Source organism: Xenopus tropicalis, chromosome 8 (assembly GCF_000004195.4).
Source record: "Xenopus tropicalis strain Nigerian chromosome 8, UCB_Xtro_10.0, whole genome shotgun sequence".
In the NCBI taxonomy this organism is placed as follows: Eukaryota; Metazoa; Chordata; class Amphibia; order Anura; family Pipidae; genus Xenopus; species Xenopus tropicalis.
In genome coordinates, this window is record NC_030684.2 from 114,558,916 (window position 1) to 114,570,826 (window position 11,911).

An 11,911-nucleotide genomic window follows, 5' to 3' on the forward strand; every position below is an offset into this window, starting at 1 on the left:
TAGTGGGACCACAAAACAATGGTGTAAAATGCAGGAAAACTTAAAACATTAAAAATACAACATGCAGCATTTACAAAAAATAACATCTAATATTCAGTACCTGCTCAAAGGTTGGTATAGCTATACAGAGGAAAGAGCAGTCTAGCAGCCCCTTCCATGCCCCTCACCAAGTCCCCAGACAGAGGCAGTGTCGGACTGGCCCACCAGGATACCAGGAAAACTCCCGGTGGGCCCAGGTGTCCGTGGGCCGTCCTTCTGATCATTAGGCCTGTTGGACATTCCCTATTTCTGAATGGGGAGTAAAAAAAACCAGTGTAAAACTAAAAATTTTATGTTTTTGAGGGGACCAGAAACAAAAATGGTGCAAAATCCAGGAAAATGTAAAATCGGGGAAGTTTATTATGTGTTATATATTAGTGGGACCACAAAACAATGGTGTAAAATGCTGGAAAACTTAAAATCAGTCCAGTGAGGAATCCACCAAAGGGTTTTAGGTTAAGTTCTATTATCTGGAAACCTATAATCCTGGGAGCTCAAAAATATGTGGGCAAAGAATTCTTCCCTTTGATACTGATTTGATTTTTCCTTGATGGTAACCAAGCTGCATAAATCCATGCTGATGGCAATAGACAATTCTATTTGGTTTTTAATGATTAAATGTTTAGTAGCCTTAAGGAATGGTGTCCTACAAATCTGCCAAAAAGACTATATGATACCAATATTTAAAAAGGGAATAAGACTGCACCTGGGAAATGAGTCTTAGGATAAGAAGTCCCTTCTATGACATAAGTGGTTGCCCCCAAGAAGTAGAAAGCCAGCATGCATATTAATATTACATTGGTAGAAAGAAATGGATACTATTCAGAAATGTATGCACTGCAGGATTACAGAGTGCCAGGGTGGGTTTAAGAGAATTTTTCATGCATATTAATTTCATTCGTTTCTGTGGTGAGGTAAATCGTGAACTAGATCAAGACAAGGCCTTGACGTATAGATATACCTGTATATAGATATTTCATACTATTCTATATACCTCATTCATGCATAATCTTGGGGCCAAGGACTAGGGAAGAGGAACTGTCTTTTGGGTAGAAACTGGATAATTAAGTCAAAGCAGAGAGTCGTTATAAAAGAACATAGGGGACCATTGACTAACACTCTGATTTTTTAGTGCTAAAAGTCAGAGAAAAAAAGGCAACTACTACTGCTTTCCCACCTTTAGAATGGTAAGGAAAAGTGCCAATATTAGGGCAATCGGGCAACCCAGGTCTTTGGTGTCTAATTATTTTAGATTTTCGCACCTAAGCATAACACGATAACGCCAATATTTGGTTGGGCAATGGACACCATCACCTTGGATGCAGAGCGATCCTAATCAGAGCGCTCCGGACAGCCTTGAACTGCCAGATCCACCCATTTGGCAACCCTGCCAAATCTGGGCCCGATATGGGGCCACAGTTCTGTGGCATGAGGACTGCATCAACATATCAAATCAAACCAATTGATATGTGGTTGGTTTTTGGCCAGCTATTGGTCAGGTAGACTCATCATTAAGCTCCATATACGGACCAATAAGTTGGCCTGAAGGGACGAGTCAGCAGCTTTTATCAGCCTGTGTATGGCCATAATAAGGCTAATGCCACATGGGGCTGTTTTTTGGCTTGTGGAAAAATGCAGGGCAAGGATCAGCCCCTACTGCCTTCCTTGCCTGCACCCAGAGCCATTGCATCTGCCTGGGTGCAGGCACACATGGTGGATTTTGACTTGGATATGCATACTCACGTGTTTCCACGCTGAAATCCACCATGTTTGCCTGCACCCAGGCCAAAGCAATGCTTCCAGATGCAGTTAAAAGGCTGATACCAGTCTAGGGGCAGATTCTTAGCCTGTGTTTATCCACAGGCTGAAAATTTGCCCCGTCTGGCACTAGCTGAAGTTTCTAAATAGCATCTGCCAAAACTTGTACACAGTGTACCAACAGGGACATTAGTTTTGAATTAAGTAAATGATGCACACCCTTTTCTTTTTGGATTTGAATCAATTACAGAGTCAATAAGGGCATCACTTGGCACAGGTCCGTTGTAGCTATGAAACCAGGCCACTATAGAACCCTGGCATCACCACCAGATTCCAAAGTTCTTTTGTGTCCATGTACACAATCCATTAGAGGAGGCTAATGAGAGAACTGTCGCTCCCCACAAGTCACTGAGGAGCCATGGGCAGAAAAGTGCCCCTTGTGCCATTAGCTTTGGAGAGTTTATGTACAAAGTGACCCATTGCTCAGACAGTGACTTGAAACAGGAATGAAAGGGTTTTTAGAATCAGAAACAAACTTTTACATTAGAATTCTCTATTATGAGGTGATGTTATTTCACTAGATAATAAAAATGATTGTATGACCTTTTAGCAAGTATGGGCATATTGTACATACTTGTGTTTTGTGCAGTGAGCTATAGCACTGCTATTTGTGGTTTAGGGAGGAAATGACTGCAGGCCTGCTCTGAAATTATTACTTTGTAGTGGGTTTTGGAGAGGTGGAATGTTAATGGTTTATGTCTTTTTTAAAACTCATTTACAATACAACTGCCCTGACCCCTCTACATTCCTACCCTCGTTAGGCATCTTAATTAAAATGTTATGTTACTTTAAAGGATGAAACATTATACAAAACTGGAAGAGTCACAGTCATTATCTTATTAAGGCAATTACTGTTATTAAACAAAGTAATCTGTTTATACCTTGAAAACATAATTGTTTTTATTTCTATATCTGCTGCTACTTAATATTTATGTTGCTAAACCTATATCGGGCACACCTTTGCTAGGCGAAATACCATCGTGGTTAGGCACTAAAGTAATACGCCCACTCGCAACAGAATAAAAAGGGAGATCTGGGTCCACTGAACTCAAAGCCTACTGCCGACTCCTAGAGGTAAGTTCCTCCTTGTATCTGAGCCCTGGGTGCCTATACATGTACAGCCATGCAATGCTTAGCAGGCTTTCAACCTGATGGAACCATATTATGTTTTTTTTTAGGTTGAGTAGTATTGTGTGCAGTGATTTTTATGTCTATCATTGTGTACAGTGATTTTTATTTCTATAATTATGTACAGTGATTTTTATTTCTATTATTGCGTACAGTGATTTTTATTCTATTATTGTGTACAGTGATTTTTATTTCTATTATTGCATACAGTGATTTTTATGTCTATTTGTCTGGTCTGGTGAATTTCCCATAATAGTGATTTTTAGCATTTAGTGTACAAATCTATGGAACTTTGCACTGGGGCTTTTCTGTATAATGGAGCCTTTTCAAGCCCATATTGCCAAATTGCCAGTGAATTGTTTGAATGGCAGACTAGAGTTATTTTTTCATTGTTGTTTTAAATAGTTTTAAGATGGTACTTTGTAAGTCCTTCTATAATTTGACATTCCAGCCTCTAACCAGATCATTTGGTGGACAACCAGACTGTAGTGTTAAACTAAACATGTTCTGTCATTATATTGTACACAGACGACCATTATTATGGCCTTGGTTAGACAAGAATGGGCTAGGTGATTTAGGCCAGACTCCAAGCCTTATATGTGTGTTGCCAATCCTACTGCACTGAAGGAGTCAATGTCTTTTGTCTGATATCAGGCAACTGCAAAAATAGTCCAGGTAATTGATAATGTTAGCAAGGCTATAAGTTCAATATTGCTATATGCCAAAAAACCTTTCAGGTTTGGGCCTATCCCCTCTAATTGTTCATCGGTGGACAGCACTTGATATCCAACCACCTTTACTGACTTATGTTTATGAAGCACATACTGATATTATGCACAGACAAGCTTGACTGTAGCGATATAGTGTGGGACCAACAGCTCTGTGATTTCCCACATTTTGAATCCTTCCCCCGCATATATGTAATGGACTCCTATTCCAAAATATAAAGATAATTGAGTTAATTCTTGAGCTTTGCAACCTATATAAAACCAGGAGAACATTATATATCTCAAGAGAAAATGTATTCTTAAATCCAATATAAAGAATATAAGAGTTGATCAAGTACTATTTAACAGGAACTCAAGTGGCAGCCATTTGCCTTGATATGGTTAATGAATTACCTGATTTTATGCATTAAAGGGGTGGTCCACCTTTAAATATGTTATAGAATGTCCTATTCCTTACAAGTTTGCATTTGGTCTTCATTATTTATTTTTTATAGTTTTTGAATTATTTGCCTTCCTCTTCTACATCTTTCCAGTTTTCAAATGAGATTCACTGACCCCCAACTATTATTCTGTGAGGCTACAATTGTTATTGTTATTGTTACTTTTTATTACTTATATTTATCTTTAGACCCTGTCCTATTCATAGTCTAATATAATTTAAATTACTGCCTGGTTGCTAAGGTCAACATGAGCCTAGCAACTAGATAGCTGCTGAAATACCAGTACAAGTGGAGAGCTGTTAAACAAAAATAATTGAAAAATCACAAAAATTAAAAAAATTAAATTCAACTGCAAACTGTCTCAGAATATCAAAGTTTACATCATTAAGATAAAGGTGAATAACTCCCAAAGGTGAACTTTTCCAAACATTATATATATCATATTTATAAGTAGGGATGTGACAGATCCAAGATTCAGTTGGAGACTGACTGCAGTTTTTGTGCCTCTTGGATTGAGCTAAATTCTCATCACTTTGGAGAATAAAATCTGAACACTAACAGCAAACAAATGTTGACAGGGAAATACATGCAGTTCCATCATAGTAAAAGATAAGGGGTGCAGGGGGGTCAGAAGAAGATGGAAAGCTGCACCTGTTACATAAGGAAAAGTAGTTGAAGAGGATTAATATCTGTTCTGTATTAACAAAATTATATTTAATATCTACTTTGCACACTACATCAGACCAATGTGATTAAAAAAAGCTGATGACATAAGGATCAATTATAGTAAAGTATGGAGCAGGTACGTGAGAAACCAGACACCCATTTTTAGATGAAAAGCCAGATAATTAGCAGTGGCTCTGTAAACTGTCTGTTTTCTTCATTAAATTCAATTAAATACACGATCATACACAGCAGCATCAAACAGATGATTGGACAGACCTTTCTGTGCAATATTGGCCATAGTGTAGGGCTGGAGTGGCCATCTCCCTAGTGACCAGCAGTTAACTGTACATAATGTATATCTCTTGTAAAAAAAATATGAATGAAGTGAGTTGCATTATTTGTAGTGTCACTTTTCAAAGAATGGTATACTATTACTATCAATGATATTTATTTATAATGCACCAAATTGATAAATTAGACATATAAGGTGGTATATCCCATTTGATGCAGGACTCCAATGAACACATGGCGCCTATAACACAGTGTACCTGTAAACAGGGCTGTCTTTTTTTTGTCTAAAAATTAGAAGTTGTCATAAGTCACCCAAATGTTGGGGATCCCAAAACAGTCTGAAGTGGAAAAACTGTAAGAAAGCTCTATAAAGAACCCCATACTTGTCCTGCTGTAGTTAGACAGCAACTATAGTAGGGAGAAATGTTGCCTATAGTAGCAGTGGGGGGATAATAGCCTCTGGGAATGGACTGTGGCTGTGGGATAGCAGGTATAGTAGGGAGAGATGGTGCCTATAGTAGCAGTGGGGATAATAGCCTCTGGGAAGGGACTGTGGCTGTGGGATAGCAGGTATAGTAGGGAGAGATGGTGCCTATAGTAGCAGTGGGGGGGATAATAGCCTCTGGGAAGGGACTGGGGCTGTGGGATAGCAGGTATAGTAGGGAGAGATGGTGCCTATAGTAGCAGTGGGGATAATAGCCTCTGGGAAGGGACTGTGGCTGTGGGATAGCAGGTATAGTAGGGAGAGATGGTGCCTATAGTAGCAGTGGGGATAATAGCCTCTGGGAAGGGACTGGGGCTGTGGGATAGCAGGTATAGTAGGGAGAGATGGTGCCTATAGTAGCAGTGGGATAATAGACTCTGGGAAGGGACTGTGGCTGTGGGATAGCAGGTATAGTAGGGAGAGATGGTGCCTATAGTAGCAGTGGGGATAATAGCCTCTGGGAAGGGACTGTGGCTGTGGATAGCAGGTATAGTAGGGAGAGATGGTGCCTATAGTAGCAGTGGGAATAATAGCCTCTGGGAAGGGACTGTGGCTGTGGGATAGCTGGTATAGTAGGGAGAGATGGTGCCTATAGTAGCAGTGGGATAATAGCCTCTGGGAAGGGACTGTGGCTGTGGGATAGCAGGTATAGTAGGGAGAGATGGTGCCTATAGTAGCAGTGGGATAATAGCCTCTGGGAAGGGACTGGGGCTGTGGGAGAGCAGGTATAGTAGGGAGAGATGGTGCCTATAGTAGCAGTGGGGGGATAATAGCCTCTGAGAAGGGACTGTGGCTGTGGGATAGCAGGTATAGTAGGGAGAGATGGTGCCTATAGTAGCAGTGGGGGGATAATAGCCTCTGAGAAGGGACTGTGGCTGTGGGATAGCAGGTATAGTAGGGAGAGATGGTGCCTATAGTAGCAGTGGGATAATAGCCTCTGGGAAGGGACTGGGGCTGTGGGATAGCAGGTATAGTAGGGAGAGATGGTGCCTATAGTAGCAGTGGGATAATAGCCTCTGGGAAGGGACTGTGGCTGTGGAATAGCAGGTATAGTAGGGAGAGATGGTGCCTATAGTAGCAGTGGGATAATAGCCTCTGGGAAGGGACTGGGGCTGTGGGATAGCAGGTATAGTAGGGAGAGATGGTGCCTATAGTAGCAGTGGGATAATAGCCTCTGGGAAGGGACTGTGGCTGTGGAATAGCAGGTATAGTAGGGAGAGATGGTGCCTATAGTAGCAGTGGGATAATAGCCTCTGGGAAGGGACTGGGGCTGTGGGATAGCAGGTATAGTAGGGAGAGATGGTGCCTATAGTAGCAGTGGGATAATAGCCTCTGGGAAGGGACTGTGGCTGTGGAATAGCAGGTATAGTAGGGAGAGATGGTGCCTATAGTAGCAGTGGGATAATAGCCTCTGGGAAGGGACTGTGGCTGTGGGATAGCAGGTATAGTAGGGAGAGATGGTGCCTATAGTAGCAGTGGGATAATAGCCTCTGGGAAGGGACTGTGGCTTTGGGATAGCAGGTATAGTAGGGAGAGATGGTGCCTATAGTAGCAGTGGGATAATAGCCTCTGGGAAGGGACTGTGGCTGTGGAATAGCAGGTATAGTAGGGAGAGATGGTGCCTATAGTAGCAGTGGGATAATAGCCTCTGGGAAGGGACTGGGGCTGTGGGATAGCAGGTATAGTAGGGAGAGATGGTGCCTATAGTAGCAGTGGGATAATAGCCTCTGGGAAGGGACTGTGGCTGTGGAATAGCAGGTATAGTAGGGAGAGATGGTGCCTATAGTAGCAGTGGGATAATAGCCTCTGGGAAGGGACTGTGGCTGTGGGATAGCAGGTATAGTAGGGAGAGATGGTGCCTATAGTAGCAGTGGGATAATAGCCTCTGGGAAGGGACTGTGGCTTTGGGATAGCAGGTATAGTAGGGAGAGATGGTGCCTGTATAAGTGGCTAAGTCTCCATTTGGGGCTGTGGGATAGCAGGTACAGTTTAAAATGAGGCTATAATAAAGTTTTATTCGTTCCATGAATGGTGACTTATACAATAAGAAAAACTCTCAAAAGAATCAAAAGCATGGCTTACTTTTATAAACATTTCACTATATACAGTGTGTTCTCCTGCATGTTTTATAAATATTTTACTGTAGAAAAAAGCACCATTGTTTTGTAAACACCTTAATTTGTAGCCTTAAATGCAAACTTTGTTTTCTTTTGTCCTCAGGTCTATATTCTCTGCTCTATTGTAAAGAAACCCAAACCCAACCTCAAAAATGGAAGGAGGTAAAAATCAGTTTGTTGCTTTTATCTGAATCTAATATAACATTGCAGTGATTTGTTTAGGTTTCATTTTTTTCCAATATTATCATTTAAACATATATATATTTACTTTGCAGCCCCAACTTCCTCCAAGAAGGTAAGATGATTTTTATGAATATCAGTAATTAATTTTTACTTTTCTCTAGCTGCAACCACATATGAAATTCAAACATTTGAAGCTGGTGGTGGGCAGCTGCCAGTGTAATCCCTGAGGCCTACTGATATATCTGCCCCTACAGTGCTACTGGCAGCAATATGGCACCTAAGCTGGGCACACATGGGCCATGCAGAGGATTATCTGACTGTATTTGAAGTTGTGTGTTGGGGGTGTAACACCTTTTGCAGCTTTAGGTTCTAGTGTCCTCATAGGTTCCAGAACTGGGGGGGGGGGGGGGGGGGGGTTCTATTTTAAACACTCTGGGCAAAAGCATCTTTTACTACCTATGTGGTTGCACCAATCATGCAACACTAGTTCATTAAAATTTGTATACTCAGTATACTCAGTATTCAGTCAATGGTGTTTAGAAAATCAAAGGTTTATAATTTTAGAGATGCACAAAGCAGATACTTGGTGAATTATACCAGTACTACAGATGGGTAATGCTTGTATATATTTGTTTTTGGTTTTTAGCCTTCCGGCAACAAGCAAGTCGTGGTAAGTACAAACACGCACAAAACACAAGTCCAAGGTTGTTTCTTTAGGGGCTGCAGGAGGGATATCTGTACGATATCAGTAACTAGCACAAAGAGCAGGTTACAATTTACCCTTGGCCTTCATATTGACTAATAATATGTTAAGATCTTTACTGCTTTCCAATCAATATATGATTAATTGCATTCTATAAATATCCATTAAAGCAGATGTTCAGGGAAAACATGCCTAAAAGATCTGTAGATACTGATAAAAAGACTCACACATTTTAATAATATGGTATATACTTGTATATATATCAGATCTACTCTTTCTTCTTTATGCGTGGCTATCTATAACAGGTTACAATATAAATGGATTCAAGTGTTCAGGCTATTACACCCATATAAGATACTTTGCTCTGTATTATCGAAGTGCAAATGATGTGCTGCTTGTTTTTTGGAGTGTAATCCTCTATTTGTTTTTTATTTACAGAGCCCACCAGCACAAGAGGTGAAGCCCCCAAAGGGACATGAACATCACAAAGAGGAAAAGCATCACCATGAAGAAAAGCATCAGCAACAAACACAAAGTCAAACTAGTGGCCAGCAGTCCCAGGGCACTGGGGTTTCAAGTGTTAGCCAGCAGCAAGGACAGGGAAGTGGATGTGGTATTCAAGTAACTGGACAGCAGCAAACCAGTGGGCAGCAGTCCCAAGTTAGAAGTCAAACCACTAGTCAACAGCAGAGCAGCGGTCAGACCCAGAGCAGTGGTCAGACCCAGAGCAGTGGTCAGACCCAGAGCAGCGGTCAGACCCAGAGCAGCGGTCAGCAGAGCCAATGCGGTGTCTCTCAGCAGTCAGGGGCTGGGCAAGTGCAAACTCGAGCACAACAAAGCCAGAGCTATGGTCAGACCCAGAGCAGTGGTCAGACCCAGAGCAGTGGTCAGACCCAGAGCAGTGGTCAGACCCAGAGCAGTGGTCAGACCCAGAGCAGTGGTCAGACCCAGAGCAGTGGTCAGACCCAGAGCACCGGTCAGCAGAGCCAATGCGGTGTCCCTCAGCAGTCAGGGGCTGGGCAAACCACTAGCCAACAAACCAGCACCACTCAGAGCCAGGGGAGTACCACCTCATATTCCTATAAACAGGGAAAAGACAAATATTAAAGATGTCCATTATCTGAAAATCTCTCTACTTTGTTGATTGTCACCTACTGTGCTGTATAATCCACACCTCTTTGTGGAAGTATTTGTAACCCCCTCCTCCTAATAAAATCATACTGTCATTTCTGCATGAGAACCGTTGTAAGTCTGTGGTTTTTATACATTAAAAAAACAAAACAGTTCTTGAATGGGAATAAACAGCAGGTGTGGCAGAAGGCGACAACATCTGCAAGACCTCTTCTAGAAGACATACAAGCAGGTCTAGACTGAGATCCAAAATAGGCCCTGGCATTTCAAGTACACAGAGGCCCAAACAGCCCCCCCACCAGCCCAATAAATAGTGAGTGTCTATGGCATCTTACAGCAGCCCCTCTGGCATTTGCCAGAACCAGCAGATTGCCAGTCTGGGCCTGCATACAAGTATGGAGGCACCCAATCCTGTATTTGGTGTGGGATAAGGCAGAATCCTAGCATTTTGTGCAGGATTCAGATTTAGCCTAAACCTAAGTGTTTAAAGGAATACTGTCATGGGAAACAATGTGTTTTTTCAAAACATATCAGTTAATAGAGCTTCTCCAGCAGAATCCTGCATTGAAATTTTTCTAAAACACAGATTTTTTTATATTTAATTTTGAAATTTCACATAGGGCTAGCCATATTCTTCATTTCCAAGGGGGCCACAAACATGTGACCTGTGCTCTGATAAACTTCAGTCACACTTTACTGCTGCGCTGCAAGTTGGAGTGATATCACCCCCCCCCTCCCCAGCAGCCGATGAGCAGAACAATGGGAAGGGAGCAAGATAGCAGCTCCCAGTAGGTATCAGAATAGCACTCAATAGTAAGAAATCCAAGTCCGGCTTGGGACTCCTCCAGTTACATGGGAGTAGGAGAAACAATAAGTTACCTGAAAGCAGTTCTAATGTGTAGCACTGGCTCCTTCTGAAAGCTCAGACTCAGACACAATGCACTGAGATGGCGCCTACACACCAATATTACAGCTAAAAAAAATACATTTGTTGGTTCAAGAATAAAATGTTAAATGGTAGAGTGAATTATTTACTATATAAACATTGTAATTTAGAAATAAAAAGTATCCCATACAAATCAAGACAGTATCTCTTTAATCAAACTAGTGCCAAACCCTTAAAGTCATGTGACTTTGAAGCTCTGGCTCACTGGATAAGACAATTTTTCATGATGCAAATATGTAAATATCCTCAAATTTGATAAAGACTTATTTTTGATTCAGTATTTGACCGTATCTTATGGGGAGGATTCATTATTTGGCTGATTGGATTATGGATTGTGGTGTCATACTTATTTCTTTACATCTGGCAGTGGGAGGTGTAGTTTAACAACAACATCCAAACATATCTTCCACAGAATATAGTAGCTAGTAGCAAGAAAGCTACTGTTAGAGATAATAGGGTCACTATATACCTAACCAGTTGCATTAGCGCCACTAGCCTGTCATTCCAGCAGACTAACAGCACTATCCTTACTGATGACAGCGGGTACAGACAGGCAGCCTGGGCATTGAGCCTCTGACCCTGTATGTAGGCACTGAGTAGGGAAGAGGGGCCACAGCCAGGGACATTCAGCAGCCTCTCTCTGCTTCAGTATGGCGTGTCAGGGAGGGTGTATGTGATATACAGGAGATTGTACTCTAAGGGGGGCTCCAGAGAAGGGGCTATGAAGGCAGCTATTTGATGAACTTGCTGACAGACAGGTGGAAACAATTGCAACAGCAAATTGCAGAGTGACTCCAGGGATCAGGAGCTGGCTGGCCCTATTTGAGGGCAAAATTACATGGGGCCTGCCCCTCTTAGCGGACGCCCATGGATAGAGCTACATATACATGCCTATAATTATAGTAATAATCCCCACAGCCCACTCCCTGCCCTCCTACCAACTCCTAAGGGCTCTGCTAGACTCCTGCTAGTGCTGTGGGCTTGAAGTCAAAGTCATCTGTGATTGGCTGCATTATTCTCACTGCGGGCTCCTATTGGAGGCTAGAGCTCTGTCTCTGTGGGGAGCTTGCAAGTGAAGGCTTCAGGCGGACTAGTCCTTCCCTGCCGTGCGATTAGCTATTGGTTCATTGTAATATAGTCCAGACGGTGAGTTCTGCGCATGCTCTGTGCATCATTCCTCTCTAGCAGGGCTGAGCAGCGCAGCCAGTAGCATCCGGACATCATTTCAGGCTCGGAA

General features: G+C 42.2%; 1 protein-coding gene across 1 annotated transcript; it reads left to right on the forward strand.

Annotated features, from left to right (window-relative positions):
• The first annotated feature begins 2,887 nt into the window (after nucleotides 1-2,887).
• Nucleotides 2,888-9,837, forward strand: LOC100496644 (putative mediator of RNA polymerase II transcription subunit 26). Its single transcript, XM_018096990.2, has 5 exons — nucleotides 2,888-2,931; nucleotides 7,815-7,873; nucleotides 7,987-8,006; nucleotides 8,541-8,564; nucleotides 9,036-9,837. The coding sequence occupies exons 2-5, from the start codon at nucleotides 7,864-7,866 to the stop codon at nucleotides 9,702-9,704; spliced, it is 723 nt and encodes a 240-aa protein (XP_017952479.2). The 5' UTR covers nucleotides 2,888-2,931; nucleotides 7,815-7,863; the 3' UTR covers nucleotides 9,705-9,837.
• The last annotated feature ends 2,074 nt before the right edge of the window (nucleotides 9,838-11,911 follow it).

What these genes read in the sequence shown, in the direction of transcription:
- LOC100496644 (XM_018096990.2), top strand. An exon ending in CCCCAACTTCCTCCAAGAAG is followed by an intron (nt 8,007 to 8,540) that starts GTAAGATGATTT and finishes TTTGGTTTTTAG; the next exon opens with CCTTCCGGCAACAAGCAAGT. An exon ending in CCGGCAACAAGCAAGTCGTG is followed by an intron (nt 8,565 to 9,035) that starts GTAAGTACAAAC and finishes TTTTATTTACAG; the next exon opens with AGCCCACCAGCACAAGAGGT.